We start from the raw sequence: 25,462 nt of genomic DNA on the forward strand, positions 1-25,462 counted from the left end.
AAATATGAGAACTTTATGAATACAGTGATTTTATTGAATAAATACCCTCATGCCTGGTGCATGTCATGATTCATAGCAGATTAATAGAAGCAATTAAATATAAGATTAAATTGCTGAAACCATTTGCCCTACTAAGCTGATCCTGGTGCTGAGAACTGTATCAGTGCCACTAATTCCCAGAGATTTTCCTTCGGAGGCAGTTATTTAATGATTTTGAATATCAAATCCATGGTATCCCAGACTGGCTGCCTAATGCCTGTAATCATGTTAAAACGCAGCACTAAGCAACTTGCCCAAGGCGTTTCAGTGAGTCACTGGAAGAGAAAGCAGAGCTCCTGCCTCGCGTTAGCTGCTCGAGCAGACGCAGAGACACTTGCAGAATGACGATGGGGGACCATCCCTGCGGCAGACTTCCCAAATGCCTTGGGTTTCAGGCCATGAGGTGCCATATGCTGGGCCCTGGGACAGCCACACACACACAGGTACTAGGTTATATGATGCCAGGCTCGCTGTCTGGGCACCTCAGCTTGTGCAACTAAGTGCAGCTGCAGAGCTGATGGCAAGCCCCAGCTGCAGCGCAGGGCTGCCTCGGTGGGCTGTCATGTTTTGGAGCCAGCAGCCCGCAGCCCTGAATTACAAATACAGCAGGGAAAGGCCCGAGCGGGGAGCGGGGAGCTCCAGGAAGAGTGTTAGGGATGCAGGATAGGCAGGCAGGCACCCACCACCCGAGTGTGGGCTCTTGCCCCTCTGCTGCCCAGAGCCTTCGAGCAGGAGGCAGCCACTGGTCTGGGACAGGCAGGAAAGCAGGGAGTGGAGAAAAAGGGTGTTTTTCCCATTCCTCAGATGGACATCTATACCCAAGACATGTCCTCGGTGAAAATACCCAGGCTGCTCCCCAACCACTTTGCACTCAGCCAGGACCAGTTGTGCCTTCGATGTGGCACGCAGAAGTAAGGCCATGCACAGCAGGTTTGCAGGCTGTCTCCAGCAGTGGGGCCCAGCCCCAATCTGGCTTTCGTGTTGTCTGGGCTGCCCCTTCTGCCTCCTGGGTCCCCCTCCTCATCACCTCTCGCATGCAGAATCTGAGGCACCCTGAGCTCAACAAACCCTGGCAAAAGGGCTCAATCGCAGGATTTAAAGGCATTAAAAATGCTGTTTTCATTGCAATATGACTCACCAGTAATTCTATATTGTTCATACGCTGTTTGTTGTAACCTTTCGTCACTGAATCCTTTCTGTGTCTCATCGTTCTTTTTTTTCTGTTCTTTCTTTTGCTGACTCTCCCTCTCTCCCCCTATCTTTCCTTTTTCCTTCTGTTTCTTATGACTTTGTGCCTCTACAAAGTCCAAATATTTACAAAAGGAAACGCTGGGTTGTGAAACTGAATTCGGAGAAAATGTTACACATGCAGAAGAAATGCATCCAGCACGGTTTCCAAATTTTCCCACATGAATTTTTGTTCTCTGTCTCAAGTGCTGAGGCTCGGTGCTCCGTATCTTTATTCAGGCAAAACTTGCACCGAGAGCAGTGAGATGCAGGCTGGGGTCAGGTCCAACGGTGCTGTCATCCTGGGTTGGCTGGAACGGTTCAGGGCTGATTTTGGCCATGGGTGACTGGTTAAAAGGCCCGAGCAGCCAGTTTTACCGGTTAACCAGCTTGTGCAATGGGCCAGTTCCAGGCTAGGGGTTATCTACGCTTGTCACCAAGTTGCTAACAAATTGGCACCGGTGTCAGGCCGTGCAGAAGCTGTCCGCAGCCCTCACTTTATCCCCTCGCAGATAAACATCAGCCAGGCTGCACCAGGAGACCCGCAGCCTCTGAAGGAAGCCGGCAAGGTCCCCGGCCGGGCTGAGAAGACGACAGCGCGCTCAGCTACGGCATTATGATGAAATTGTCAGGGAATTATTTTCCCAAGAAGTCCCTAATCCCACAAGCGGAGGATCACACTCATGGGCCTTTCGTGTCATTATGGACTTGTAAATATTTTGGCAGAGTAACATGGGAACTGCTCCGGCCCAGGGAATAAAGGAGGGCCGCAGCAACGCGGCAGCGGGTCCCATCTGCTGAAAGAAAAGCATCGCCTTGCACCCCCACCCTCGGGGGCAGCACTGCCGTCGTTTCTATTATTACCTTTACAATGTCATTGTGGCCCAAGTGCAAACACGGATTTGTTTTGGAGGAAGGGGTTAATTTTGTCTTTCCTGCCTTTTGTTAAGACAGGAAATCAAGCCCTTAAGAATGTCATTCAGGTCAGCCTGAGCTCCTAAAAGGCACTTCAGTCCTGCTTTGTATTTTCCTTTCTTTCATTCTTATGGCAGGTTTATTTAAGAAAAGAAAACAAAAATAGAGTAAAGCAAGGAAATAGCTAGTCCAGGATTATAAGTGATTAAATGCACACTGCCACATGTGATTAATTTTTTTCTTCCTGATTTGCGCTGGGTGTAAACAAGAGCAGATTCAAAAGTCCCGTAATTAAATAAGTCCATCAGAGAGCGATTATTATCGCTGTGTGCTCTCGCAGAGGCAGATTCCCCTTGCGCAAAGGCCTCAGCTGAACATCTTCCCTGTGCTGGCCTAGAGCAGCTGAGGCACCTGGCCCAGGGTGCCCGGCCCACGTTTGATATTTGCACCAAGCCAGCTGGCAGCACGGCTGGCACGGCGGTTGCCACGAGAGCACAATGCCTACCTGCGCAGGGGGCACCCACGGCAATGTTGTTAAACTTGGGGAAAACTGAGGTTGCCAAACAGGAAAAAAAAAAACACTCAATCTTTTAATTTTCTTTTCTGTGTAGGAGAAGAGTTTGGGACAAGAAGAGAAATACTGTCAGCAGCATGGGGATACCCCATCCGTGAGCCAGTGGCCATTTGCACTGACAAGGCACCGGTGGCGCTGCACATTAAAATACCACTTTCCATTAAAGAGTTCAAATCCACGCTTCCAGCCCATGCTCCTGCTTCTGGAAGGCTTTGGGCTTGCTGGAGGAGCTCAGCATCCTGATGGAGTCCCCTGGGAGAAGGACGGTGCCTGCTCAGACCCATAAGTTTGGGGCACGGTCTGAGGTCATCATCAAAATGAGGAGAATTGCAGTGAGAAAAACTGATGAATGAAGGCCTGCCTCACGGCCATCTGCCGTTCTGCTGCGAAAAGTTGGCAAGCCATCAATCATCGTTAATTCCCACTGCTGGGATCCTCAGCACAGCCTGGGATGGCTTTTTGGCAAGGTCACCAGAGCTCGGCCACGCATGGTGCTGTCACAGCGATGCCACTGCCAGCTGCAGCACAGCCCATGCGCCCTGCCCACGTGTGCGTGGCACGGAGGGACGGGTGTCACCCATCAGCTGCTGGGGGCTGTTCTTCACACCCAGCAGCGGGCTGTGGACCACCAGAGGGTCCCAGTAACAGCGTGGGTGACCGCATGGTCGAGCGGAGTTGTTTCCCGGCACTAAAGCATATGAATGTTTCTCCCGCAATCTGTTTCCAACCCGCTGTTAAAAGAACAATAATAAATAAATAGAATGAAAAGTGCAAGCCAGTGTTTATTTTTAAAAGACGTGTTTAAAAAAAAAAAAAAAAAAAAACAGATCTGCTTTGAGGCTGCAGTTCTGGCAAAAAAAAAAAAAAAAATCAAAACAAAAAAATGAAAGAAAAAGCCAACATTGCTCAGCAGAGCAGAGCCATCCCTGCAGCAAGCGGGTGAGCTGGGGCCGATGCTCGCTCGGCTGTGTCTATCCCTGTGTCCCCTCCTCCTGGTCACACGCCAAGAGCCTGGAAAGCCCTGGAGCGCTCGGCCAGATCCAGAGGTGTGCTGGTTTGAGAAGGCTGGAGGTGGCCAAAGACTGGTGGAATCTGGTGGAGGAGCGACTGGAAAGTTCGAGAAAGTTGACAGCCAGCAGCCCACGAGGCTGGGAGAGCTCGGAGCTGGGAAAGGCACCCTGAGCCGTGGGAGGGGACCCTGGGGCAAAGGGGTGCATGGGGAGGGCTCCTCTGGAAGGGGAGCAGCTGGGGAAGAGAGGTGACAACAGCTACCTGCTGCACGGGGCGAGCAGGGAGCAGCACAGCAGGGGCAGGAGGTGCTGGGGGAAGGAGGAATTGCTGGAAAGGGGCTGTGGGAAAAGGGTCGAAGCCGGGGATGGTGCTGGGGGCAGGCGGAGGCCAGGGCAGAGTGCGCTGGGGAGCTCATAGGGCCGGGGAGAAATCGCGAGGAGACAGGGGAAGTGAAAGCGGCGCTGCCTGGAAGCCGTGTGTAAGAAACACCCCAGTGTTTTGGTGGCAGCCGGTCGCCCACGGGGAAAAGAGAACTTTTGGGAAGCGCTGATACACTACCAAGGGGAAAAAAAAAAAACAGAGCTCCAGCTGCTTCATTGCCCGTTACCGGGCCGCCCTAACATCTGGGGAAACGGAAAACAAACTACCACAGATTTTTTCCTCGCACACAAAACGTGAGAACAGCTTCTCACAGACATTTCCATAACAAATGCCCTCACAGATACCCGTCTCCGTGTGCACACATTCACGTTTGCCTGTGCCTGTACCTGTGTGTAATTTGCCTATGCACGAACCCAAATCACAGAACCGCCGCGCCAGCATCAGGCTCACGTACACGCGTGCGCTCACACGTGCTGACACGCGTGTGTCAGGAGCACGGCCACGAACACGACCCCCCCGCGACCTTGCGGCCCCCCGATTGCCGTGGGGGGGCTGCTGGGGGGGCAGAGGAGCCACGCAGCGCTGCGTGTGCCCGCAGGCGCGTGCACACCCTTGGGGACGTGTCCGGCTGCGCGTGCACGCGCGTGTGCGCGCTCCCTGCGTGCCCGCGCACGGCTGGATGCGGGACCCCACGCGTGCCCGCCCCGCCGCCCCCCACCCCCCCCACGCGGTTGTAGCCGGGCGGGCGCGCGCGCGCGCCCGGCGGCCCATGACGTCACGCCGGCGGGGCCGTGGCGCGCCGCCAAGGTGACGTCAGCCGCGGGGCGGCCCCACGTGACCCGGCCCCCATTGAGAAAACGGCGGCGGCGGCGGCGCGCCCCGATATAAGGCTGCGGGGCCGCGCTGTGCCGAGCCGAGCCGCGCCGCCCGGGAGCGCTTCGTTTTTTTAAAATTTTCGTGGTTTTTTTTTGGTTCTTTGCTTCGCTCCTCGGGGCCCGACCGAGCCATGGTGAACCTGCGGGTGTGCGCGCTGGAGTGCGAGGCGCTGCGGGGGCTGCTGCAGGAGCGCGCCGCGCAGTGCCTGGTGCTGGACTGCCGCTCCTTCTTCTCCTTCAACGCGGCGCACATCCGCGGCTCCTGCAACGTGCGCCTCAGCACCATCGTCCGCCGCCGGGCTAAGGGAGCTCTAGCCCTGGAGCACGTCGTCCCCAACGAGGAGCTCCGCTCCCGCCTGCGCCAGGGGCTGGTGCACACCGTGGTGCTGCTGGACGAGCGCAGCGCCGACCTGGAGCTGCCCAAGAGGGACAGCACCCTGCTGCTGGCCCTCGGCACCCTCTGCAGGGAAGCCCGTGGTGCCCGCATCTGCTTTCTCAAGGGTGAGTGGCCGGCCGGGGTCCCTCGGGGACGTGGCCGCCTCCTCCTCCTTCTCCTCCTCCTCCTTCCCCGCCGCCGGCCGCGGGCTCCGCTCGCCCCCGGCCGCGCAGCGCTCACCCCGCGCCCCTCTCCCCTTTAACCCCGCAGGAGGTTACGAAGCTTTCTCGGCCGCCTGCTCCGAGCTGTGCACCAAGCCGGCCGCCCCCACCGGACTCAGCCTCCCCCTGAGCGCCAGCAGCGCCCCCGGCAGCGCCGACTCGGGGTGCAGCTCCTGCGGCACCCCCTTGTACGATCAGGTGAGTGGGGGAGACGTGTGGGTGCCGGCACCCCGGGGTGCTCGAGGGGTGTTGGGGATCACCATGGGGAGCTGCCCGAGCGGTGCTGACCGGTTGTCTGTCTGTCTGTCCGCTTCCAGGGTGGCCCCGTGGAAATCCTGCCGTTCCTCTACCTGGGCAGCGCGTACCATGCCTCCCGGAAAGACATGCTGGATGCCTTGGGGATCACGGCGCTGATCAACGTCTCGGCCAACTGCCCCAACCACTTCGAAGGGCACTACCAGTACAAGAGTATCCCGGTGGAGGACAACCACAAGGCGGATATCAGCTCCTGGTTTAATGAGGCGATTGATTTCATAGGTAAATGAGCTCTCTACTGTTCTTTTGTCTCGTGTGGTGTACCCTGTGAGTGATTTTTTTTTCCTTTTTTTTGGGTGGGGGTGGTATTGTCTTCCTCAGCGCAGCTTCATCTGAGATTGGGGAGCCTTTGTTCCAAGGGGATAAATGCCCAGGGACTGTTTCCATTAATTTTATTCAGCTGAGAGGAATAGTCTTGGCTTTACAAAACTGTTTGAAATCTTGAATCAAGAGGCATTAGTCTTGCAGAAGAGAGCTAGTGAACTTAAGCGGATCAGTATTAAAGTAATCTTGCGAGACTGCTAAAGTGACCTGGAGGACCTATTAGTATAATTGGAATTGGAGCCCAGAATGAGAGTAGCTAGAGTGCTGTTTCCCTCAGGACAAAGGCTCTCTTTGTCTCGAAAGCACCGGGCTCACCTATTCGGCTAAGGAAGGGATGGATTAAAGACATGTAAAACGGCAGGCACTGCTTTCCCACCTCTGGAAGCGGTGGGACTTGTTTGCCAACTGTGTATTTTAATTCTTTCAGACTCTGTTAAAAACGATGGAGGAAGGGTGTTTGTGCACTGCCAGGCTGGCATTTCCCGGTCAGCAACCATCTGCCTTGCTTATCTCATGAGGACCAACAGAGTCAAGCTGGATGAAGCCTTTGAGTTTGTGAAGCAGAGAAGGAGCATCATCTCCCCAAACTTCAGCTTCATGGGGCAGCTGCTCCAGTTTGAGTCGCAGGTCCTTGCCCCCAACTGCTCAGCAGAAGCCGGGAGCCCCGCTATGTCAGTATTGGACAGAGGAGCATCGACCACCACAGTCTTTAACTTCCCAGTCTCCATCCCTGTTCACACCTCGTCCAGTGCTTTAAGCTACCTTCAGAGTCCCATCACCACTTCCCCAAGCTGCTGAGAGGCAGGTGAAAATCCAGTCAGAACTCAGATGTACTGTGTCAGAAGTGCAATAACTGTGGGGACAGTGTCATCGGTCACTTGTGTCTTGTGGGGAACCATCCGTGCATCCCAGAACACTGTCACAAAGAGGAGCTCACCTGATGCCAGAGAACTAGGTGTTACAGACTCTCCTGCTGTCTTCTAAAGCCAATATCTGGATGCCTACGCAAAGAGCAAAGGACGCTGTGTTATCCTGAGCTGTTCCCCCTTGTCTTCTGTTTGTCCTAAGCCTGCTGCACATTTAGTAGTGTGCTCACCAGTATTCCCATTCCTGGACACTTTAAGCAACACTGATGCTGTCCCCTCTTATGACAATCCTATTTATTTATTTTTACATTAGAGCATTGTTTTGCCTTCATGAACTTACAGTTTCATTTCTAGAGAAACTAAATACCTCAGCATTTTTTGGTACTGTAATCCTGTGTATATATCTGTCAGCTCTTCTTGTTTCCCAAGCACTGACATGAAAGCACCAGGCGCGTGCTTTTTGAGTTGCCAAGGGTTGTATGTTTGATTTATTTATGATGTGAAATAATATATTTCTTCTTATGAAGACATAGTTTTGTTACGTGACTATAACTTTTTTATACAAACAGAATAAATTATGGTATTTCTATTGAAAGCTGGATATGTTATTTAAAGTCTTGTGCATCTTACTGTTCTAAAACTTCTCTACAAGCTCCCAGATAACAAGCAAAATAAGTCAGTCTGAATTTCTAATGGTGTTTGGCCCCAGGTAATGCAAATTCCTGGGGTCTTGACTGAACTAGACAGAAAAAGGAGTTTAAAAGCAACATACTTGACTAGAAACTTCTGCCTTTTCTTAACCTGAGTTCTTTGTCCCTGTATAATTATGTGCTGTGGCAAACAGCCAAGGCCAGACTCTCAGCTGTAAGGTGGCTTTGGCTGCAGTATTGGCAACAGAGCTGTAATAGTTTGAACCAACTGAGACTTGAGCAAGGGACTACAGGGGAGTTAAAATAGTCCTCTCCCAGGAAGGAGGAAGAAGCTTCCTTATTGCTTGTTTACTTCAAATGCTTCAAAGGTTAAGTCTAAAAATTAACCTGTTGCTAGCTGATCTCTGGTGCTGCTGAGTTTGTGCCAAGGTGTTTTCTTTTTCTGTCTTGCCTCCTTAATTCCTTTTTGCAACTCAAAGCGCCTCTGATCCCTACAGTGAAATATTTGGCTGGCAGTGCTATCTCTGGAGATAAATCAGGGCATAACAACAGGCCAGGTTACCAGCAGTCATATAATTTTTACCAGCGGTCATATAACTTCTTACACAGACCCAAATAAATTCTCTGGCTGCAGATTCCCACTAGACTGGACTTTCCTCCAGCATTTAAGCCGAGGCAAGGAGTTTTATCCGGCATAACAAAAAACAGGGAGACAAGCCCTAACTGGTTAGTGCTGCTGGCAGCTCGTGGGCAGGAGCTGCGGGGCAATGGTGGCAGCAAATGGTGCGGGGTTGGTGCTGTGGATGGGGTGTGACATCCGTGGGGTGTGTGGGGGAGCAGTGTTGCTGTGACATGTCCTTACTGGGGGCAGCTAATGTGCAAGAACTGCAGCTGGAGGGTTGTTTTTAAAGCAAGTTGGTGGTGGCAGTGCCAGCTAACTGGACGTGGGGGGGTGCTGGGACAGCAGATGTTCTGGCTCTGCATCCACTCCAGGAGGAAGCTGCCCGTCCTCGCATCGCTGAAGTTCAAGGAGTCACGTGCTGCTTTTGCCCTGTCAAAAATGGATTTGCTCAGGCAGATAAGAGCTGTTTATGGTACTTTGTGTAATATTAAGGCGTCCTAATCGCTACAATCCAAAGTCTACGTTTATAAATGAGGGTCTTTAAGCACAAAGCAGCTGCAGTCCTGTCACGTAACCGAAGGCGTGCTGAGCACCACAGCCTCCTGCTGAAACCCTGCAAGTTACCTGGAGCGCTCGCGGTGCTAAATCCCGGGCCCCTTGAAGCGAAGGTGCCCTTGAAGGCCGGGATGATGCAGCGCTGCGTCTGAAAGGCTTCCACGTGCGCTGCTCCGCAGACGCAGCTCTGTCGTCAGCGCCGCGCTCCGACCTGACGCCAAGGGATAAAAACAAATGGAGCAGCTAAAAGGGAAGTGAGGAGAGCTCCCCAGGCTCCAAGAACCGAAGTTAAAAGTCATCTTTCTGCAGTGTGAAGCACCTCAAAGCGAACTGTCCTCCCCCAAAGTCTTTCTCTTCCTGCAGAGCCTGCAGAACCCCTTTCTGCCTTCCATGGAAAGTCCCTGGGCAGGTTGTGCTGCTCCATGGGGTCGCACCCAGCGCTGCATTCCTCGTAAAATGCACAAGGCTCTTTCTGGAAACGTGAGCCTTTTTTTTTTTTTTTTTTTCTTCACCTGCAGCAAACAGTGGAACAAACTTTCACCTTCAAAGCCAAGCAGAGCTCGTTCAGTGGAAAAATACAACCTTGGCAGCCCTGGCCGTGCAACTGATAAAAAAAATCCTGCCTGTTAATCACAGTTCAAACAGAAATCCGCTCTCCGTCAGCCGGGGGAGGTTGTTTATGTGTTTCTTGGAACAATAAAACTCATTACCTGGCAGCCGATCAGCTTTATAACCTAAGCAGGCACCTGACAGAGGGGCACAGAGAGCGGCTTCAGCACAAAGCCGGGCTCTCGGAGCTAGCCGCTGAGGGCACCCAGAGGCGCTGTTGGCTCGCAGCGACCTTCGCCGGCTCCGTCGTGACCCTCCTGCTGCCACCCGAGTCCTGCGGTGCTCCCAGCCCCCAGATTCCTGCAAATCATCTGTGAACAGGATCGTGCCCTGATCCCAAAGTGCTCCTGGGCCGTACAAGTGAGGGATAAGGGGGAGACAACAGCCACCAGAAGCAGGAGAGGTGCAAGCAAGAGAGCAAATGCCACATCAGTGTGCCAACGTGTCCGCTGGGGGAGATGGATGGACACAGCCAAGCTGAACTTTGCTCCCTGTGCACGTGCTGGGGGGCATTTTCCCTTCTCCTCCCTCATTTATTCTCCCTGGTTGGCCAGACTTTGAACTCCTGCTATCCCGGCTCCCTGCCGTGCTAATAGGGCTCAGCTGAACTCCTGCCCCCCTTCTGGGGGCCCGAGACCCCCAGAAACCAGGCACACAGCGGGTGTAAGTAGGGCTTAGGCTTATATAAACCCATAATTATACAGTTGCATATGTCCCCATGGAAACCACGAGGAGTTTCCCTTTGCTGAGGACGGCAGTAACATCACTTCCTGCTGCTGACACACCAATTTGTCACAAAGTGATAAAAAGACATTTTTTTGCATTTCGGGAACTGGCTCCCGGCCTCGTTCCTCCAGGCCAGGAGCCGCTCACCCACCCCGAAGGCAAACAGGAGGCACAGACAAGAGCCCTTCAGGTCCCCAAAACGGCCGAACAAGGAGGGCAGCTGGGTGCAAACACACAAAGAACGGGTGCAGCGGCGTGAAGCCCATCGCACGTGGTGTCCCAGCTGCGAGGGGCGGGCGCAGGCAACACAGGACCCCCGTGGGGGCACAGCACACGAGCAGCATGTAATGCCCCCTGCAAAAGGCAGTACCCGGGGGATGTGGTGTACCCGGTTATCACATGACAGGCAGACCCAGCTCCAGATTAGAGCGTCTGGGGTAATCCCCTTGTCTCAAAGCTTTTGCCTTTCTTTTGTAATCAGCGCTCCGAGAGGTGCTGGGCACACGGCCGCTTAGGGACTGTCCTGCATTAGTCACCCCGGTATCAGAGCAGCAGGGCCACAAGGCTGTGTCGTGCATTTAGGTTCAAAAAGAACATTACATCCTGATCATACACAGGCAAATCTAAGTTGCCCAGTTACCACTTTTTTTTTTTTTTTTTTTTTTTTTTTTTTTTTCCCCTCTGGCTCCAGGACAGCAGAAAGGGCATTTGGAAATTGCATAAATTGCATTTCAGTGCAATCCTGGCTTTCCCAAATCTGCTCCGATCCAGGGCTGTAGACAGGTAGGGAAAACAGTTAAAACCCAGGCTAAAACATCCATGCTGAAAGAACAGATTATTCAAGCTTTGTACTGTGTGTGGACACATGTAGCCTCCCCTCTACGTGCTCTTTCCTACATGTAGAGCACAGCCAAGGCACCAGGACAGGTGGGCACAGTTAGCACCCGTCAGGGTTAAGTGGACCAAGGTGTTAAAGGAGGGAAGGCAGGCCTGGGGGGAGAGAGCTGAGAGCCTGGGGGTGAAGTGGGAGCTGCAGGGGCTGGTGTTCTGGTGAGATACTTGGAATCGCTCCGAGGACTTCAGCCTGGACAGATAGCTCTGCGTGGGACCTGCTCAGGTCTGTGCCTTCTGCTCTTGTGCAAATCGTGGCATGTAAAGTTGAGGGCAATACCCAAGGGACGTGCCTGGTACCCAGAACAGGTAAAGGTTATCTGTTTTGAGAGCTATTCCCCATTTTGGAAGTGTAGTGTGCAGATCTGTGCCTGTCAGGAGAGCAGTGCCAGGGTCCTACGTGGACCTAGACTGGCTCCATTACCAGTCACAGAGCAAACTGTCTCCCTCATTTTAGGACTAGCATCCGAAGCCAGGGAGAAGGCAGGTTTGTTCTTTGTCCTTACAAGGTGTGGCACGGCCTGTCCTCTGGGGGATTTTTCCCCTGGGAATTTCCCATTCCCGGGGTTTCAGCAGCTGTGGGGGCTGCGCATCCCTCCTGTGGGGCTGTGTGTGCCCCCAGCCTCGCGGGCACCTGTGGCAAGGCCGGGGTAGGGCTGAGACCCTGGGATGTGCCTGAGCCCCCAGGACACCGTCAAGCTGGGGATTTCCTGCGTGGCTCGCTCAGGATCCTACATTTGCGTGCGTTTCCTGCGAGACGCAGAAATGACTCGTTCTGGGCTTCCCCTCCGGGGCGCTGCTCAGAGACAGATGAGTGGGTGCGATGAGACACTCGGTGCAGCCCGCAGGTGACTTCCAGCTCCCTTCCCACCGCTGTCACCACGGTGGGTGGCCCTGTCCCCATGGCAGGCGCTCTGTGGTGGCGCTGGGCTCTGCGGGGTTGAGGGCAGAAAGAGCTAAAAGAGGGGACGCTCGTGAACACGCTTGGTGTGTGGGGATGGAGATGAAGCACAACTACTAACCGTAGGTGTTAGCATCTCCCTTGCTTCTCCCTGACTTATCTAGGGCTTGCTTGGCGTTCACTGAGTCACAGAGGGGTTGAGGTTGGAAGGGACCTCTGGAGGTCACCGTGTCCAGCTCCCTGCTCAAGCAGGGTCACCTACAGCAGGTTGCACAGGGTCACGTCCAGGTGGGTTTTGAATATCTTCAGGGAAGGAGACTCCCTCAATCTTTCCTCACATGAGAGAAGCTCCCATGCCATCACTTTGGCCTTCTGCTGGATGCCCCCAAGGAGCTCCACGTCCCCCTCACACTGGAGGGCCTGGAGCTGGGCACCACACTCCCTGCAAGGCCCCAGCAGGGCTGACTGGTGGGGAGGATCATCTCCCTGACCTGCTGGCTGTGTTTTTCCTAATGCAGCCCAGGATACCAGCGGCCTTCTTGGCCCAACGCTGTCTCATGGTCAGCTTGGTGTCCACCGGGACCCCCAGGTCCTTCTCTGCAGAGCTGCTCTCCAGCAGGTCAGCCCCAGCCTGTCCTGGTGCTGGGGGTTATTCCTCCCCACGTGCAGGACCCTGCATTTGCCTTTGTTAAATTTCAAGAGGTTCCCATCTGCCCATCTCTCCAGCTTGTCCGGGTCCCTCTGAACGGTAGCACAGCCTTCTGGTGGGCCAGCCACTCCTCCCCGTTTTGTGCCACCAGCAAACTCACCGAGGGTACCCTCTGCTCGTGGTGGTTGAGTCAGGTCTGTGGGAACGGCCATCAGCCAGTTCATCACAACATCCACGCAGGGGCTATCCCAAGTGCCACAGAAAATGCTTCATTTCTCAAAAAATGGTTGTATGACACCAGTCCATCTCATTTCAGTACTTGTTGGTTTCCAAACCATACGCTGTATTTAAAAACAAGCTCCCAGAGCGCTCTGATATGACGTAGTCACTGTCGATCTTGGTAACCACTTGCCTACAAATACTCACTATATAACACTTTAAAATATAATTATAATTTCACATACATGTCTTTTTTTTTTTTTCTTTTCCCAGAGCCAAATGTAGTTCCCACTTGTACTAAATGATCAACTGCAGTGTGATTTAGACTTCCAGCTTCTGATATTAACTAATTTCATTTGAAAGGTGATTTTTTTTTCCTTCCCATAGCAATTTTGGTGGACATATCTAAAAATAGCTTTTTCACATCTTTTACATACTGGAAATAGGTTGTTTCTTTCCAGCGTCTTCCATAAACTCTTGTTGAAATATCATTTATGGTAAATTTGCTTGCACATTGTTATCTTGTTCTTTTAAATCTTGTTATGATTTTGTTAATTGGCAATGGGGTCAAGCACTGTGGTTCCAACGGCAGGTTTTTCTAATTTATAGAGGATATAAACTGTGGGTGTTCATTAACTAATAGATCTTCCTGACACTGCAATACTTGCAGACCAACTGATGACTTCTATCCTTTATTGCTTTCTGCAATTAAATCTTTATGATTGGAAGCATATATCAGGGGGCTTTTGCATGATGAACCTTTTAGAAATTGCATCTACTCTTTATCATATGTGACTGTTTTCGATCCTGCATTCATATGCAATCCATCTGTACAAAATGCCTGACAGCAAGGTGAGAACTTTCCTGCTTTTGAGTGGTTTAACATTAAAACAAGAAGTCAGCAGTCCTACGTGCATGTCGGCTGTGACAGCAGCAGTTGCGAGCCTGGGCTGGGTCTGGGCACGTGTGGGATTTCCCCCTGTGTCGCTGGGCTTCGCTTTGGTGTTGCAAGAGATCAGGGCTTTCAGTTAATGGCTGTGGTGTTAGGGGGTGCCAAGCGCGCCTTTCTAGAGCCTAAGTGGGATCATACGGCTGTGTCTATGTGAAGTCTGCTTCTCCCAGTGCCTGGTCTAGGTGGAGCACCTCTGCCCCTCCAGGGGAGGAGGTGACCTCTGGAAGCATCTTTGGGCCTTGCTGGCAGCTCGGTGTGAGGAGTCCAACAGCTCCACAAACTGCAGCACCTGCTGTGATGGGTGCAGGTGGAGCAGGGAGGTCAGTGCTGGTCTCACATATGAGCCCTGTCGGCTGCTGTGGCTTGGCTGGGACGGCTGTTGTGTCAGCCGGGGGCCTGGAGCTGCAGGATTTCTGCCTGCCCCTGGGAGCCCTGCAAGGAGCCAGCTGTGCAGCACTGAACAATAGCTCCCACCCTTCCCTACTGACTGGGAGGAACAGAAAGGAACAAAGTTAATTGCAAGGAGGAAAAAAAAAAAAACCTGTTGGTCCTAGTCTTTTACTATTCTGACTCCTTTTGGAGAGCTTCCTCTCCCCAGGAGCCAGCAGACACCTGGGCACAGAGCAGACCCCAAATTTCAGCACCTCCACTTGCTCCTTTTCTTTTTTCTTTAAACTCCTGTCTGCCGGCGCCGAAGAAGATGGTCTTTTATAACTTTTTTATTTTTTTATAACTGCCTTTTGTTCCTCTGTTTACAGCTTCCCTTCCAAACGGCAGGGATGGCTGACGTCAGGGTGCTACATTTGGGCTCGCCGCGCCTGTATCTGGTGTTGATGCCTTCCAGGAGCAGCAGGAACGCGGGCTGGGGGGCGAGCAGTGGCGGGGGGGGGTGGGCAGGAGGGAGGCAGGCACAGCATTTGGGATCCAGGGCGATGCTGCTCACCACCTCTCCCCGCCAGGCACCAATTGGCTTGCTGGAGAGCACCATGGTCATTTATGGCCTTGTGCGGGCAGGACCTGCCCACTGGCACCCTGTCCGTCTGTCCAGGCAGCTGGCAGAGCTGTGCGTGGCACTGCGAGCTACGCGCCGAGCTATTTTTGAGAAGCCCAGGCTGCATCCCAAGAATAGCGTACTCTATTTCTGGCGCAAAATGATCTTCCTGGGTGGGGGATGCAGGGATTTTTTTTTTCGTATGAAATGCATGGGTTTGTGCTCGCAGTCGTCGAGAGAAACAACTGATGCAACTGGAAGAGAAGGGCAAAAAAAGGCATGGAGAGCTCACGGCCGAGGAGCTCATACCCAGGGGGAGAGCTCGGTGCTTGCTTCCATCAGTGTGTGCTCATTGCCAGTGATTTGCTCATGGAGCAGGAATTAAAAAGTGCTGGGTTTGGTTTACAGCTGGGGTGTAGTGAGGACACTGGAGGGCTTTGCATTTGTTTGAAATAGGCTGCTGGGGCAGCTTCAGATTCCAAAACATTTAACAAGGCTAAAAGGGATGAACAAGGATGCTAAATGCAGAGTGTAAGCTTGTTGTTTGCTTTCACCAATTTTGGACCCATATCTCACTCCAGATCGGCTGGATCTCAAGGGCAGCAGAACACCATTTGTTTGCCAGGGCATAAAGAAATTCCTAAAAAGAAAGGAGCTGTTTGTTTGCTACGGGTCTTGTAGTAATACCAAGAGGTCCTGAACAGTGTTGCAGGCTCCTTTGTGGTGGGGATGTCTCCTTCACAGGACTGGGAAGGGAATGTCTCCGGAGCCTCCAGCTGCTGGGGCAGATAGATCAGACTATCACCCACAGCCTGCCTGGCTGCTCAGTGCAGAGACCTATTTTACCTGTTTTAGGTGAAAATTGCCATACATGGCCATGGACTGACTTCCAGTGGTTGTGGGGTTTAGCAGGGTAACTTCTGCACCTACATTGGAAACCAGAGATCTGAAATGTTTCCTGTTCTTATGGCATGGGTGGGTGCTGATTGCATAAAGGCTTCTGAAAAAAATAGAGAAGGTTGTAAACTTCTTACCTGAAGCTTACCTTCTTATTTATTTATTTATTATTTTTTTTTCAGCCAACTTGTAAGGGTTGATATCAAAACCAATTCCCAAATTCAAAGAGGCACAACAATGCTGTGACTACAACACTCATGCTGGTGCTGATGAAATTGTTCCTCTTTGAAACCTCCTCTTACCCCTGTCCACCTGTGCACCAGGAAGATCTCTTCCAAAATCATAAAACCAGAGTGGATATACTTCCAAACCTAGCACAAAACTGATGACAGCTTTTTCTTTTTGATGTTCTGGGGGAGTGTTTATTTTTTTTTTGAGGCCGGATGAAAATTTTCCACTTTGATTTCCAATCAGGGCTGCTATAATAATGTCTGTGTATAAAAACTTGGCTCCCAGGGGGGTAGGGATACAAAATGCTTCCCTTACACTTACTACCAAAGCACAGAAGTTAGGGGAGAATAATCTCATTTAGAAAAAGAACTAGGTCTGTTTGTAGGTAGAGACAGACTCAGGAGGCTGGGCTGGAGCTGTTTCCCATCAACTTTTTCTGGTTACCAGTGGTAGCAGATGTAAAGACACAAACCTACTTCTAAGGCCAGCACAGGCTATTTTGATCATGTGGTCTGAAACCTGCGTAATGTAAGCCAAACTTCTGGTCGAAAAGTTTATATCCTTTAGAAGGACACTGTCCTGATGGAAATTTTTAAATGATGGGAATATCATTTTTTACAGAAGAATTTTTGGATGGTGCTCTAGTGGAAAGAGCAGATGACAGTCAGAAATCATTGATTTCCAGCATGGCTCTGTTTTTCTTTCACAGCATCACCTCCTGGTTTACGACCTCACTTTAGTTTTCTTTAGAATGAAGACTGAGGTGCTCAGCCTTAATGCTGCCAGCTTTAATTAGGCAGATCACTGGCTGCTGAGAGCAGAGCAGCTCTTTGGGGAGGGCTCTATCATACTCTATCCGCCAGAGTATTCTGGGCGTTTTTTGGGGAGCCAGAGAGGATGGGCTTGCAGGAATGGTGCCGGTGACTGCTAGAGGCTTGGCCAGCTCAGGCATGGGGCTCTTGAGCTCACCTGTGAAGTGGCCTTGGCAAGAGAAGGTGGGAGGGAAAGTCTCTTTGTATTTGTAGTGGTTTTCTCTTACACGTTGTGGTTAAGATTCAAGGTGGAGAGCTGTGGAGCCTGGCAGCAGAAAAGGAGGCTTAGACAGAAAGACAAGGAGGGTTTGTGAAGCAACATGGCAGAAAATCAGGTCAGAAAGGGGCATAACAAGATGAGAGGTGGGGAACATGATTTCCCTTTCAGGGCGGAGTGCTTGCATCATGCTGGGTCCTTCAGGGAGAGAGCTCTGCATTTCTGACCAGTACTTCTGTTGTCATGTTATTGTTCTGTTTTGGGAGGTTCACCAAAGTCTCCATTGCTCAGTGTCAAAGCCGCGCAGAGGCTGGCAGCGCACTGCCTTTCTAGGACATCCATTTCTGCTCACAGGTCTGTGACCAAAGATGCATTTCCTGAACAGCAGATCTCTGCCTGCTGTCTCCAGCTCAACTGCGTTCGCTGTGAGAAGTTGCTCTGTTCCTTGAGCACAAATGCCTTGGCGAAGTGTTAGGTCCAATAGCTTCCAGCACCAGTATATCCCGGGGAAGAGCTGTTTCACTGGGATGTCTCCGTTCACATCAAACTGGCCCATGCTGAGCTGTGCGCTGCTGCAGTGGGGTTTCTTTTCCCTTGTAACAACCAGCTGGGGCATTTCTCTCCCACGGGCAGGTGCTGCGGGTGGTCCTGCAGCATTTCCAGCCTTCCAGACCTCATTCTTTCCTCGTGCAAGTGAGAGGCACAGAAATGCGGAGGGAAGATGAAGCTGCAGATCCATGTACGTTATGTTGGTGATTTAAGGATCCTGTTGACTGTAATTTGTTGCTCAAGGCTCTCCCCACTGTTGCGGCTTTGGCCGGGTTGTTGCTCCATTTCCCCCTTGCACTGCACTGGCTGCAGTCCCTGCTGAGGGGCAGTTTAACCCCTGGGAACCAGGGGCCTGCTTCTCCGTTGTTTTGTCCTTCCCACCATGACAAAAAGCAGGTATAAGATATTACCACATCAGAATTCTCTTCTTGCACCTCCTTTCCATAGGGAAATAATTGTTTCAGGATAAGGCATGGAAAGATAGACCCATTGGGTGACTGCTTTATCTGGGGCCCGTTGCTCCAGGCCCTTCTTACAACCTGGCTCTCCACCAGATTGCAAGCCCTAGATCCTGCCAGCAATCTCCATTTCCTCACCCTCCTCTTCTTTATCATTTTTTTTTCCCTTTTTCCTCCCCTTCAAGCCAGTACTGGGGCTGTGAGAGGCAGCTAAAGGATGGTGAAATGGCTTTGCAGGAGGAGCAGAGCAGGCGGACCGGGAGCACGGTGGCCATGGCTGAGCTGCTCCTTGTCACGGCCGGTGGGGCTGTGGCTGCAGAAGCACCGCGCTGTTTGCCCTGTTGCCTGGTGGCTGCTGTAATGTGTTTATTCCCTTCCTGAGCTGCCTGGATGGCTGTTTCCCTCATGCTGCAAAGTTCAGGCAAGGTTGCCGAGCTCATAGGCTATAAAAAGTAGTGAGGGCCTGGCGAGCGTGCCAACCGCTCTGCCGGAGCTGCTTATGCAATGGGGATGCGGAGCCCGTGCAAGGAGCAAAGGGTGCATGGGCTGCTGCAGGCTCAGCTCGCCAGCCGTGCAGCCAGCTCCTCCCACATGGTGACCATGCCAGTGTCACTGCCTGCACAGGTTTTGTCAGTGCTCTCCTTGCCGAGGTGTCCCAGCGCGCAGGTGATGTGTGCAGGGGGTGTGCGGTGCCCCCAGGACTGTGTGAGGGCAGGGAGCAGCCTCTCAGGGCTGGGCATGGAGCAGGAGAGGCCCAGCTAGTGGGCACCCCACCACTGCAGCCCCATTTCCCCCAGCCCTTCCCCAAGACCACATAGGAGGACGACGAGAAATGGGGAGCGCTTGGATGTGGTGGTGCAGGAGATGCTTCATACACACCCTGTGAGGTGCTGGCTGTGCTAGGAACCCCTCTGTGACTCTGAGGGGGACAAGTTTCACATCAGAGAGGGCCGTGGGGCACCACCAGCTTCCCCCATGCCACCTGGAGACGCCTGCATCCCACGGTACAGCCGGGACCGGGACTGGAGAGCTTTAACCCCCTTCCCTCCGATCCCAGCCCCACGTGTTCCCCTCTCTCCTCCTGCGGCCCCCCGGAGAGGGGCTGCTTGCGCAGGCCCCGGGGCGGAGGAGCCTTCCTGCCCTGCCGGCGGTGACGTTGGCGCCGCAGGAAGGAACAGCGGGTTCCTGAGGGAGCTGGGGACATTCCTCCCATAGCTGCGTGGGGCCCCTCGCGTCCCGCGGGGCGCTCGGCCTATTATTGCAGCCCGTTGCCGTGGCACGTTTCCAGACCTGTGTTTCTTCTCACACGCAAGGGTGGAAGCGGCTCCCCCCCTGCCTCCACCCCAAGTGCTCGTCCAGAGCCTTCTCGCATGGGCTGTACTTTTCCAGTGCGTGGAGGGAGGGAGCCCTGCGGCTCTGAGGAGAAAGCAGCCGGGGCAGTGCATGGGCTTGAATTTGGGGTCCCCACCAGTAAAGGCACACGTGTCATTGTTCTCTTCACCCCTTTTCATACTGGCTGCTTCTTATTTGCTGGTTATGGTTGAATTAGTGTCCAGAGATTACTTTGAAAACAAAGTGTTGTGTAAAAGGTTTGTTCCTCGCTGCGTTTTGCTTTTGTATTTGCAAACATTCTCAATTTTGCAGCAGTTTTGTTTCTTTCTTTCATCTGCCATAGGACAGCACTAATGATTTTTTGGCCGACGGTGCTTTGGCAGCTGTAGCAAGGTTTCAGTGACAGGAACGTGTGCTTGTCCCTTCCACATCTGCCTTCTGGGGCCAGGCTCCCTCCTGCCAGGTCAAGGCAGCAGCGGCGATTATTAGGCCGATTTCTGTATATGGCTATATCTGCCCTGCACAGCTGCGGTGCTGAGATGTCTCAGAGTTTGTTACCCACACAACAGACACCAGGTCCCTCTGAAAGGCAGTGCTTGAGGCTGAAACTGAAAGTTCGGAGAGAATGAGTCACTCCTGGTGCCCTGGTAACGTTGGCGAAAACCAGCCTTAAACACGGCGCGGCTGAGGGTTTTGCAATCCGAGTGGAGGCCCCAAGCTCCTTCTCACACAGAGGGGCTGGTAGGGACTGAGAATCCTGCTCCTTCGTCCCAACCACTGCAGGGACTTGTTTGCCTTCATTTTAGAGGAGAGGGGAGATGAGATTTTTGGGGGTAAGGGGAGACAAGTCTCCTCAGCACGAATGCATTTGAGTTGTCTCCACATCTCTGCTCTTGCTCCTCCTCCCCCAAATTGCCAAGGGCTGTGAAGCACTGTGAGGCTTTTTCTCCTTTGTTGCCTGCTCAGGGTGATGGGCACCTGCTGCTCCGGCAGTCTGTGCCCCTAGTTTTGCGGCTTTCCACACAGGATTTACTTTCCCCAGTGTCTGCCATGCTGTGTGAGACAGCAAACACAGCCTGAAACCTCTGGGTGGCTTCCCATGTGGTGTTAAATCCAGGGACCCCATGGCACCCCATGTGGTGTTAAATCCAGGGACTTGCTCCCAGCCTGGGCCCAGAGCCGTGCACATCCCAAATTCACTGTATTTGGGAAGGTTTTGAGCCCAGTTCCAGTACTTTTGGGCCCGATCCTTCCCCGAGCAGCGTGACACACTTTGTGGCGGAGCTGCCCTCATGCTTTGCCTCTCGGTGGGGCTGCCGGCAGGGCAGCAGCGATGCTCTGGGGCCTCTTCGACTCCTTCCAGATCCACCGGGTTCACGTCAGCGCCTGCAACAGGAACCTTGTGGCACTTCACCACCGCAAAACATAGCAACAGGGGCACCCGTGCCAGCACAAACAGCTCGAAACAAAACCCAACGGGTTCTTCAGGCTTGCCTGGGCTTTGCAGCGAGGAAAAGGGCAAAGCTTCCAGGGAATGGCAGTCGGGCCGCAGACGGGCTGGTCTGGGTGCTCTGGAAACTCCTGGCTCTGTCAGCAGGGAGGGTTCAGGCAGGGCTGCTGGGGTCCTGCCTCCCCTCTGCTGCCTGCCCCATGCAGGCTGTAAGTTCCCCGCTGTCCGGGCATGGCTTGGAGCCTCTGACACTGAATTGCTCCGTGCTCAGGGCAGCTGCTGCCCTCCTTGAGCTGTCAGAGGATTGCGGGTGTAGGAAGGGGCCTCAGTACTGCCCCAGGGGAAGTCCTGTTTGGACCTAATTTCCAGAAGGTTCCTGAGTGCCAGAAGATGCACCAGGAGATAGGGACAAGTCACAGGGAGCTCCCAGGAGATGTGAACCCCCGTGTGTATGTGACATCGGCTGCTCATCTCCACAGCAGGCCCAACTGCTCTGCTGTGCCTGGCCACCCTGACCCTGAGGGAGCTCAGAAGGGGCAATCCAACCCCACATCGGAGCGGGAGAGATGCGTCCTTGTGCCAGTAGATGACCCTCCTTCCAGCCCCAACACACCCCACTACTGGAGGGGGCACTTTGCCTTGCACCTCCTGCTGGTCCCAGCCACCCCAGAGTCTCCATCCTGCCCTCTGCTCAGGTTGCTGCCCTGCTTCTGGCATGGGACAGATGGAAAACGCCAACGTGCCCGGCTCCAACCCGCCTCCTGACATGCTGCTGGGCAGCAGGGAGGTGGATGGACCAACTGATACCCTCTGGCAAGAGCCAAGATTAATGCTATCGTAACTTCAAGTGCTATTAGTAGTTAGAAAAACAGGCTGTCCTTTAAAAATTCGCTTGCACAATTTGGCTCTCTTGACCCTTCTGGCCATATATTCTCCGGCTTGCTGAATGCTGCAGGACACAGCGTTTCCTTTTATTGCTCCTCACTTGACCAGCCATTTATAACCTCCTCCTCAGACTGTTGGGTCTCGTATTTTGAAGCGGCACGAAGGTGTGGGATGGCTCAGCTTTCCTTCTCTGCCTCCTCCCACATACCTTGGTCACACTACCTCCAGCATTTCCCCTTCCCACACTAAATAAGCTCCCTCAGCGCAGCAAGCGCAGCCCACGATGCTAATTTTATTTGCTGCTTGATCTTTTTTTTGGGGGACTTTACAGGCTCCGCTCTATGCAGGCACATAGCCGTGTGGTCCCAGGACACTGGGAAACATGTGCTTGGACAACTCAAGGCTTTAATGGTGGAAATCTAGAAGCAAATACTGCAGAAAGAGCTGGGGAGGGAAAAGCAGGTTATGGCTCACTGGCCTGCACCTTGAAAGCCATCCTGGGACGTTAACAGGATGCTGAGACGTTGACAGACCACCTGGAGCCTGCTGATGAAACAAAAAAAAAAAGAGGCAGGTGCCTCTCTTCAGCCCAAATTTGGCAGCCTGGGGAGGAAACATGGGCTCTGGCTATGTGCAGGTCCCCAGCCCAGCAGTGTCACCACAGAAAGGCTGTGCAGAGTGACTGTACCTATTCGTCAGCCAACACTTAGCCACTCTGTTAGACACCACATCAGCAGAGTGACCACCGCAGAGATACGATGGGTTGGGGTGATCTCAGGCTCTTATTCAGCCTGTAGTCACATCAACAGTAGATCTTGAAGTGCTTTATCAAGGAGGTGAGTCTCCATCTCCTTAACACAGAGGAAAGAGGTAACTGAGTCATGAGAGTAACTTGTGAAAAATCATCCAGAAAGTCAATGATAGGGGAGAGAGAGAAAAAAATGGGGCTCACATCTCTTGAGTACCTCTGCCAGGTCCAGAAATCAGCTGCTAGTGCTTTTATCAGCTTTCACATGCTTTGAAATATTCCCCGGCACATTTTCCACTATTTTTTTCCATTCAAAAAGAGAGGCCTTTAAGTCCTGTGACTTACAGGAGTGACTCATGTTAAGCCAAAGCAGAAGTTGCTATTGCATACCTAACACATCTGGGCTTCCAGCCCCATGTCAGGCTTCTGACACTTCTCAGGGGTCGCTCTGAAACCTGCAGCGTTACCCCACTATTTCTTGGTGTTAAGGGATAGATGGAACCTTGTGTCTTCAAGGTGTGACGGGGAAAATGTCATACCCTAATTTTCAGTGCAGTAGAAAGTTATGTGAGCACCCTAATACATGTGATTTGACTTGTGGTTTTTCATCTCCTGCCATAGACTCTTGTACGGCACTGCTGTCACTGCCAAACCGCTGTTTCTCGTCACCCCAAAGTGGTGGGTGGAAGCCATCACACCCACAGAAAGACACAATCCCACCTTCAGAGAGATTTGTCTTGTCCAGATTTGCTGTCACAGTAGCTGAGAGGCTTTTTTTTTTTTTTTTTTTTCTTTTCTGTTTCCTTCTCATATGACACCCTCTAAAATAGCTACTGCAGAATGAATAAATAAAAAGCTGCCAAGAGTTTAAATACGGCTACCTTGCTCATGGTGTTTTCTAGAAGTAGCTTCTTTCCTACAGAGGGATATTTTCCAGGCTGAATTTAAGGAGCTGGGACATTCATCTGTGATTCCTGGATATTGTGAGGCCAGAACAATGTAACTGAGCTGGCAGTGGGCAGACGGGGACGGTGGGGGAAAGGATGAATGGGTCCAGGGAGCAGCTCTGGCTAAGGACAACCTGCACAGAGTGCGTGCAAGCTCTCAGTGCAGGATTTATACCCTTGTCTCCATCTACGGAGTTCAAAACACATTTATTTCACAGTGTACACGTCCTGGGCCAGAAATATGGCCTGTTTGGCCCTGCAATAACTCTAGGGTGAAAAGTGCCATAGAAATGTCATCCTGTCATGCTCAGCCCAATAAAACTTGGAATTGTAATCAGGAGGTATTGGGTACTGCTCTACAAATAATAACCGTGTTTGTAATTAATAGTGTGTTCTTCCCCTTCCCTGTATGTCTTTCTGCCATCTGCTGGACTTTGAGGCACAAAATAGGATGGCTCTGTGTGGCTGGCAGAGGCTGGCTTGGCTGGTGTCTGGGAGACAAAGCTCTGGGAGCAGTGGTGAGGAACTGCCAGTGACTTCATTTCATGTGGCCTGCAGCCGCGTCATTTTTTTTTTTTTCCATGTTCTTATCAGATGACATTTAGGTGTGTGTTGATACACGGCCTGCCAGAGATGTCTGAAAAGTTTGCTGTGGCATCAGCAAGGACGTCTCCTTCCTTCCTGCCCTCTCCTCTCCTAGGGGAGATTGTTTGCAGAAGGCGGCAGTGGAAGGTGAACGGACGTCTGCCTGATACCATTTCCCTTCCCTCCTCATACCGGTGTCTGTGGTTACTGCAGAAAACTACTCCAGACCGAAATCTTGCCTAGAGTTTTTGACATCTTGCAAAAAAACCTGTAACAACATGAAAATGTTTGGCTGTGTCTGAGGAGGACCCTGGACATGCTCACTGAAGGATGTCATCCTTCTGCCCGTGCTGGCTGGCTGGACATTGGTTTTGTACCAATGTGTACTGATTTTTACTTCCAAAGGTGAACCCCGAGGTACAAGCAGAGCTGCGGGGGCACATGTCGACCAGCAGATGTAACAAGCCCATTTCCAAGTGGCATAAGCTAAGCTGAAAGGGAAACTCTTACACTTGTCCGGGAGCACTGTCAGTGCAAATCCATCTCTGGAAATCCGTGCTCAGTTTATACTTACAAAGCTTTGCTGCTGGTTCGTAGGGAAAAGCTCCCCTCTAGTGGGCGATCCTGGCAGCTGCCACGCACCCAGAGCAGCCCAGAGGCGCTGCCCTACACCAGAAGGCTGCAGAAACTGCACAGCAGAGGCATTTACTGCATCTCTGGGTGCAGGCAGCACAAGAATATAATCATAACTGATTATATTCTGTAATGAGAATGGTGATAATGACGTCATTGAGGTATACAGTTGTAACAATGCTTGCAGACCATTTTAGATATTATCTATACTTCCATTTAGGTATTTAAAAATAAGTGTCTATTTAACTCCCACAGCATCCTGAAAGCAAAATTCATATCTATTGTTATTTTATGCTTTCTACAGAGGGAGAAAGTGCTGGAAAGATACGTGAAGGACTTTGCCTGGTGTAGTCATCTGAGGTTAGGATTCAAGAGATGTTGGAGAGTCTGATCTGTCACATCACTCAGCTGCTCTTCACAGAAAGAACAAATTTCTGTCATTCTACAAGTGGCCCTTAATGGAGTTGTACACTGAAAAAATGTAAAGTGACTCAATATATATATTCTTTGCTCTTCAACAGCTTCTTACTGGGAGCATGGGGGAGTAACACGCAAGTGTCCAGGATATGAGCAACAGCATGCCCTAACACTGCAGGGATATAAAACCAGTGAGCACTGGGAGATGTGTGGTTTTGTACCAGGTCTGCCACCAAGCGACCTCGATGGAAACATCATTCCTGCTGTTGCCCAGGGATGGAGTTCTCTGTCTGCAGTTTGGGGATCAAGATTTGCGGAGTGCTTTGAGATCTGTTAATAAAATTGTTAAGTAAGAAGCTAGGCATTCATATTATTATTGCTGCAACTCTCAGAGTTTCAGGAAGGAAGACAT

The 25,462-nt window shown here is 52.1% G+C and overlaps 1 protein-coding gene and 1 long non-coding RNA gene across 2 annotated transcripts; both read left to right on the top strand.

Annotated features, from left to right (window-relative positions):
• Positions 1 to 4,981: 4,981 nt before the first annotated feature.
• Positions 4,982 to 7,719, top strand: DUSP1 (dual specificity phosphatase 1). Its single transcript, XM_084536138.1, has 4 exons — positions 4,982 to 5,523; positions 5,669 to 5,817; positions 5,937 to 6,156; positions 6,686 to 7,719. The coding sequence occupies exons 1-4, from the start codon at positions 5,154 to 5,156 to the stop codon at positions 7,054 to 7,056; spliced, it is 1,110 nt and encodes a 369-aa protein (XP_084392264.1). The 5' UTR covers positions 4,982 to 5,153; the 3' UTR covers positions 7,057 to 7,719.
• A 3,281-nt stretch (positions 7,720 to 11,000) lies between these two features.
• LOC311444765 lies at positions 11,001 to 25,403 on the top strand. Its single transcript, XR_014698051.1, has 3 exons — positions 11,001 to 11,403; positions 24,214 to 24,405; positions 24,938 to 25,403. It is a non-coding gene; the product is annotated as an uncharacterized lncRNA (long non-coding RNA).
• The last annotated feature ends 59 nt before the right edge of the window (positions 25,404 to 25,462 follow it).

The sequence above is a fragment of the Aythya ferina genome (assembly GCF_964211825.1).
Source record: "Aythya ferina genome assembly, chromosome: 14".
Lineage (NCBI taxonomy): Eukaryota > Metazoa > Chordata > Aves > Anseriformes > Anatidae > Aythya > Aythya ferina.

What these genes read in the sequence shown, in the direction of transcription:
- DUSP1 (XM_084536138.1), top strand. Translation starts at nt 5,154, where the DNA reads ATGGTGAACCTGCGGGTGTGCGCGCTGGAGTGCGAGGCGCTGCGGGGG. An exon ending in CCGCATCTGCTTTCTCAAGG is followed by an intron (nt 5,524 to 5,668) that starts GTGAGTGGCCGG and finishes TTAACCCCGCAG; the next exon opens with GAGGTTACGAAGCTTTCTCG. An exon ending in TGAGGCGATTGATTTCATAG is followed by an intron (nt 6,157 to 6,685) that starts GTAAATGAGCTC and finishes TAATTCTTTCAG; the next exon opens with ACTCTGTTAAAAACGATGGA.